The 6,991-nt window shown below is 41.3% G+C and overlaps 1 protein-coding gene across 1 annotated transcript; it reads left to right on the plus strand.

Moving 5' to 3' along the window:
* Window positions 1-1,508: 1,508 nt before the first annotated feature.
* LOC146649039 (serine/threonine-protein kinase pim-2-like) lies at window positions 1,509-5,243 on the plus strand. Its single transcript, XM_085387893.1, has 9 exons — window positions 1,509-1,581; window positions 1,683-1,862; window positions 2,107-2,295; window positions 2,561-2,655; window positions 2,741-2,788; window positions 4,120-4,341; window positions 4,423-4,603; window positions 4,693-4,869; window positions 4,959-5,243. Exons 1-9 carry the CDS (start codon window positions 1,509-1,511, stop codon window positions 5,048-5,050), a joined length of 1,257 nt encoding a protein of 418 aa, XP_085244019.1. The 3' UTR covers window positions 5,051-5,243.
* Window positions 5,244-6,991: the final 1,748 nt, after the last annotated feature.

A 6,991-nucleotide genomic window follows, 5' to 3' on the forward strand; every position in this document is an offset into this window, starting at 1 on the left:
GAGGTTGATCGCGCAGAGAATCGCTGAGCGTTATGTGAGTGCGCGTGTAAAAGCAGCAGGATATATATTTTAGTTCTGCTGAGCCAAATAAGACAGGTCAGGGTGAAGAAGTGACAGCCAAAGAAAAGCTTACCATAAAACGGAGAAGTTATGACAAATCAGACTATAAGGCAAAAAGAAAGTGCAGCTTTATGGTTTCATGGACAAAAGAATTTCTGTGGCTGCGATATGATGAGCTAAATAACCAGGGCTGCACATAAGTGGTCCGCTGGTGCGCATTCGCTGTCAAAATAAAAAACACGCACAAGGGTTAGGGTTAAATTTAAAAACTGTACTTTTGAGTTAAAATATATATTTATAATTTTAATAAATGACAAATTAAAAAGGCATGAACATTTTTTTTGTATCGAAAAAATATCGAACCGTGACACCAAAGTATCGAACCGAACCGTGAATTTTGTGTATTGTTGCACCCCTAATATATATATATATATGTGTGTAATTTTAACAAGAACTTTATTGAACAATCAGTGAGTATACAACATACAAACAGATGAGGTATACAAGTGGAACATAAATATGAACAACCAGCGGTTAAAGAAAAAAAGAAAAAAAACCCACACCGATAGAGTTGGGAAGCAGGTACCATGCTTGTTACATCAGCTAACAATACTAACTTCCACAACACTCACCAAGACAGTCGGAGGTTAGGTAAAACAGAGCAAATAAATTATTGAGAAATTATAAGAAAATACATTAGGCAGGAAAGGAAAAAGAATAACTGTGGAAGTTCAAATTCACTGGGCTACACGTGCTTTCTTTCTATAGCCTTTGAACCTTGAAAAATATAACCTCATCACAGTAACGCATAATTTTATTATGCATTACATCCAATACTGCTCATACATTTAGTGAGTAACTAGTCACAATAATGCGCACAGATACGATTTATAGATCAGTCAACACATTCCAGCACCTTTAGGCAACTGTTTTTGTGATTTGGTGCTGTAAATAAAACTGAAATCAAGTGAATTTTGACTTAACCTGTGCTGCTAGCTTTTAGCCTGCAAAGCTATCCATTAGCCTTCACTACTGCCTTACAAGTAAATGCTGCCCAAAGAGAGTCCTTGTTGTTGGTATAATAGCTACAATATTATCTATAATATCCATTGCTTGTTCCTAACTAGTTTTATGGCCTTTGTTGTAGAAGCACAGTTCCCACCTTGAAGCAGCCCTCTATAAACATGCATTTATGCAGCTGCGCTACAGTTTTTGCAATATTGCACCCCTAAATAAATCTTTACAGAACTTTGCCTTCACCAGAAACTACTGCCTAGCCCAGGCTGATGTTCTGTAGCTATGGAAACCAAGAATTCCAAAATCTTGTGATGTCATCACCTCGTTGTTATAAGACATTGTTATAAGACACTAAAGATCATAGTTCTCACACACAGCTCATTGCATCTTTGCAGAGTGAAGAGTGAAATCCTGAAACTAAATTAACCTAAATGAATCACACAATGTCAAAGTCTTGGCCAACTTATACTGCACCACGTCCTGTGGATCTGAATAACCCTCTAGGTAAGTCAAATGGGATTCATATGGTAATTATGCATGCTTCTGGGTTTTTATTTGAGGCAACTGAATTTGACTTAAACAAAATCATCTTTTGTTGATTTCAGGACACCAAACAGAGCCTTGCATCTCCACACTGGTGAAGATGACTCCAGATGGAAGAATAGAGGGAAGAAAGAGAAGGGACTTACCTGAAAGACTGGACAAATCCTCCAAAAAAAGCAAAAGCAGTGGAGGTCCAAAACCGGGTCCCAGCCACTTTGTTTCTGGGGAATCCAGTTTGAAATGTAAGTGATAAGACCTGTTTTAGCTGTGACATTATCTTGGCTATGTAGTTTATTTTGTGACTTTAACTGTGTACTTAACGGTCTTTAACTTTGTAGTTGGTTCATTTAGCCTTCTTTGTGTTGATTTTCAGTGTGCAGTTATTGCTTTAATGCACGATTGCCAGACCTTAGAAAGTCAGTAGAAAGCAGTTGACACAGAGTTGGACTGAAAATGCTTAAAGTCAAACTACTTTTTCCATTTTAGTTGGCCTTCTCATAGTGCCTTCAAGCGACTCTAGTATAATTAAGAGGAGCAACAAACGGAAGAGCACTAGTGACGAATCTGAGGGACCATCCAGCAAAAAAAGCAGGACAACAAGCCCAGAGGAGAGTCCCACCCAGGAACCCTCTGAAACATGTGACTCACCGAGGATATCCGGCACTGACAGAAAAGGTAAGATAATGGCAATATTTCTGAGCTGGATCACAAGATCCTTTAGAATTTGTCCTGGGGTTTGAGATTGGGTTTGATTCCTGTGGGACCAATCGACAATAAGAGACACTCTGGGCAGTAATGACGTTACCTACCTACTAATCTGCTAAAATGTAGCTGCTATTTACCAATTAATAGAAATGTTATAACAAAGCTCTATAGGACTGTGCCAGCTGTTTTCTGTGTAACAAGTCATAACCTGTATGTTTTTCCTGTGTGTCTGCAGAAGACTTCCTGGAAAAATATCAAGAGCTGGAGGTGCTGGGTCATGGAGGCTTTGCCACCGTGTTTTCTGGAATACGCATAAAAGACAGTTTTCCAGTATGGCTTCTTACATTTGCATTTCACAGATCTTCAGTTTATTCCTGTTTGTACTTCTCTAACCCAGAAAATGTCTTTAATGCAGGTGGCAATCAAACATGTTCAACAGCGCAGACTTGCGCGCACAACAATGGTAAGCGTCTTTTCTTATTCCAGCAGGTATTTATTAGGGCTGCCACGATTTGTCGACTAGTCACGATTACGTCGACCATCAAAATCGTCGACGACTGATTTAATAGTCGACGCGTCGTTTGAAGCTTTGTAAGATCACAAAAGACGCAGGAGTAAGTGGCAGGATTTAAGAGTGTAATAACGGACTGAAACAGAAGATGGCAGCATTGCATGTACAAGGATGTCAGCTACCGTTAAACCCCGAAGAAGAAGAAGAAGCAGCTGTGTCCCAGAATTCATAGCGCGGCCCAGCGCAGTTTCCAACAATGGCGGCAGCTAGTTAGTTTTAATGTTACTCTTATTATTCTTTCTGGGTCACAAAATAAACGTTTAACATATTTTCAGGCGAGAATGTAGCTGTGTAAACCTCAAATATCTGCTCAGTTTATCAGGACACCACATATTTTCAAAAGCGCTCCGACGTTTTCGGAGACATCTGTTACCCACTAGCTCGTTAGCGAGCCGGGGGCTAGGCTCACTAGCGCCGTGAGAACACCGGACTCCCCGCAAATCTTTTTCAAACCCACCGCCGTCTTTCGCTACTCAGGTTAAATATATATGAGTCACTTAGATAACTTAAAATGTTATTGTTTGGCTTTTTTTTTAGTATTTTATTTGTTCCTGAGTAAATCAGTTTGTCTGAGATTAAAGTTATAGTTTTTACACAGCTGAATAAACATCAAGCAGACAACTGATTATCAGAAGTGTGAGATGCTCCAGAATATACTCCAGTGTCCTGTTATATTTTAGATAGCAAGGAGTTTATTAAACTTCACCGAAACAATCTGCAAATTTCATTAAAATTTAATAAACTATCATCTTGTCTTTATTTTTAGTTAGCACAGACCTTAAACACTTAAAGCTGTAAGCTAATGATAGTTATATAAGAGCAGATGCTGCTGGTGCAATAAGCTGTAGTTTTACGTCCAATGGATGATCTGATTAGTCGACTAATCGCAAAAATAATCGGTGACTAGTCGACTATCAAAATGATCGTTTGTGGCAGCCCTAGTATTTATATTATTTCAGGCCTTCTCAGGCATCAAGCATAAGGCACGTATTTCCTCCGTGCATGAACCAGACTGGTCTCACAGTTGTGTGTGAAATCGTCAGGAAATATGGTCGAATTCTATGAACAGTGGGTCACCTTATTGTTTAAACTGACATGTTTCAGTGGAAAGAATGCTTTTTAAAGATCAGGTCATTTTGTGACTATTTCAAAACTGTCTGTACGCTGATAGCTACTTTTGTTGAAATTCTGAATACTGACCTGAAGTAACTTTCCTTCTGAAGGATTGGAATGGGAAAAGTACTGATGTTCCCCTGGAGGTGGCGCTACTGATACAAGTTGGGGCTGGACCACATGATACGGAAAGCAGTATAACCCCACTTCTACTTGACTGGTTTGATCTGGAAGATGAGCTTGTTATGGTTTTTGAGAAACCAGAAAATTGCATGGACTTAGACAATTACCTCAAAACTACAGATAAACCTCTGTCAGAGACACATGTTAAGGTAAGTGACGAGCATTTGGAGCTTACAGCAGTTTTTCATAGAGAATGTCCTGTGCTCCAAATATGGCTTCCTTTCTTTTAGGTCATAATGAAACAACTAGTTGACGCAGCCATTACGATGGATAACAAGGGGGTTTTCCACCGAGATATTAAACCACACAACATTCTAATTGAAACATCTTCGGAGGAACCCCGAGTGCGATACATCGATTTTGGCTGTGGAGTCACGTTTACTCCGGGACAAAGGTTCAGGAGGAACGCAGGTATGTTTTCAGCCACAGCGTTGTGCTGTCATGAACTGTCTCCACATCATGTTCCCTCCCCATTAATTCTTCTTATCTTTGTGTTTTAGGAACCAGGATCTACAATAGTCCAGAGTGGTTCATGTACGGCTTCTGCTCTGCAGAATATACTACAGCCTGGCAGCTGGGTGTTGTGATGTACCAGCTGTTACACAAGAAGTTACCATTTGACTGCGACTACAAGATCATCAACCAAAACCCACCGATTTTAGCTGACATTTCAAACAGTAAGATTTCTGCCAAAAGGGCTGTTGATATAAGAAAGGTGAAATAACTTTGTGGATAACTTTAACAAGAGTATTTCATTTCTGTAAAGAATGCAGGGATTTTTTGACGGGGTGTCTGAGGAAGCACTACAAGGACCGCTTCACCCTGGAGGATCTTCGGAATCACATGTGGCTCAAATGATTTCTGCGCACCATGAACTAAAAGGTTATGGAGCAAAAGCTCCAACACATCACAAGTCATCAACAAGTCACTTTTCAAATTTAGTAGCAATGTTGCAGTTGCTGTCACGTGGCTCTTTTTTGGTGTTTTCTTTTCCAATCCAGCAGCAAGCAGTCTGAGACCTCCATCTGACCTTCATCTAAATATAGTGTCAAGCGGCGGCTGTGTGAAGGCAAGAGAGGACCCAAATGCACAGCTCTAGACACACGGGGATGAACTCAAAGGCAGGTCTTTATTAACAGGAACATAAGAAGCCATACAATAACTAACCTGGGAGCAACTAAAGCTGAGGCGCTGGGAAGACACGGTAAATGCACACAACCTAGAGGGACGACGCAACACAGAACAAAGGGACACTCTGACATAAATACACAGAAGGTAATGAGAGAAGTGGGAACACACGGGGAACACAGCTGAAGACAATTAGCGAGCAGGGAGGACACGAAACTGAAAATACTGACACCAAGATGTGGACCTTAAACACAACACAGTACACAGAGATGAGCACAGAGAGAGAGAGGCAAAGAAGGATGAATATGGGGGGATGAGGAGAACACAGAACACAAAGGATGGGAACACGGTACCAGAACAAACACCACAATAAAAACATGGACACAGGGGGAATCCAAATACCAAACCAACCAATCCAATGGACATAAGGAACAAAATACAAAACTACAGGAAAACTAAGAACACTGGGTCAAAATGACCCAGGACCATGACATATAGGCTTTTGTAGGCTTGCTTTATGAAAAATGTCATTGATGAAAATGTAGTGTATATCTGTTATTAACCTCTGTCTCTCTTCCACAGCATGTCTTTTATCCTGTCTTCCTTCTCTCACCCCAACCGGTCGCAGCAGATGGCCGCCCCTCCCTGAGCCTGGTTCTGCCGGAGGTTTCTTCCTGTTAAAAGGGAGTTTTTCCTTCCCACTGTCGCCAAAGTGCTTGCTCAAAGGGGGTCATATGATTGTTGGGTTTTTCTCTGTATCTATGAAGCGCCTTGAGGCGACTTTTGTTGTGATTTGGCGCTATATAAACAAAATTGAATTGAATTGAGGCCATGATGCATTTTATTGTAGCTCATCATCATCCGACCCTGCCCTGAAAATAGCTGAAGAAATGTTGGCATACCGAAAGGTTTGCTTTGGGGGTATACTATTTGGTGCCATTTTAAGTTAAAAACTATTAAAAAAAAAAAAGAGTCATATTTTGTGTGATTTTTTTCATTACTGTTGTTGTCCCAAGAAGCAAGATGGCGCCTGTGTTTGGCTGTGCCGCTGCCTCCGTCCGTGTGTTTGTTTACTTCATATGTTATGCAAGTGTTCTTGCTACAGCTTTGTCCGATGTCATCTCCCTTCGGATTTATGATCGCCATGCGTTACTGCCGATCAAATCTGCTATGGATAACTTTCAGAGTCAACGATACGACGTTGTTTTCCCACCGCCGCTTGAGCGCGACGCAGCACCCGGTTCACCTCCACTCTTGCCGGTCAGCTCAATTTTGCTTCAGAGGCCTCGTCGGAGGAAGCGGGGGAAGAGAGCCGGCTTTGTTGTCCTGCTCCGTCGTCTTCGGAAAGAGGCAGATCTTCGGGGGCTTTATTCCTGGGCTGCTAGCGGTAAGATCCGCCTGAGACTTGTCGGAGCTGGATTAATCCCCACAACCCACTGTGTTTGAACTGAGCCCTTAGCCCTATATGTGCCTTTAAATGAGCACATTGCCCCAGAAACCTTTGTTTCTCCAAGTACTTGTGTATAAAAAACTATATATTAATGTTTGACCACATTTGGGAATCAGAGCAGAGAGAAGATGACAACAGGTGGCGCCATATTGCCAACTGACTAGTCTTCTTCATAAAATATGATACAAAAGCATGATTACTGGGGGTGGGCGTCCGGGTGC

Source organism: Rhamphochromis longiceps, linkage group LG17 (assembly GCF_057381845.1).
Source record: "Rhamphochromis longiceps isolate RC_006_pf linkage group LG17, R_longiceps_female_GT1.1, whole genome shotgun sequence".
In the NCBI taxonomy this organism is placed as follows: Eukaryota; Metazoa; Chordata; class Actinopteri; order Cichliformes; family Cichlidae; genus Rhamphochromis; species Rhamphochromis longiceps.

Excerpts from the sequence above, each read along its gene's own strand:
- LOC146649039 (XM_085387893.1), top strand. The coding sequence starts at position 1,509 with ATGAATCACACAATGTCAAAGTCTTGGCCAACTTATACTGCACCACGT. Across the intron at positions 2,656-2,740 it reads GCATAAAAGACAGTTTTCCA|GTGGCAATCAAACATGTTCA; the intron begins GTATGGCTTCTT and ends TCTTTAATGCAG. Across the intron at positions 2,789-4,119 it reads GACTTGCGCGCACAACAATG|GATTGGAATGGGAAAAGTAC; the intron begins GTAAGCGTCTTT and ends TTCCTTCTGAAG.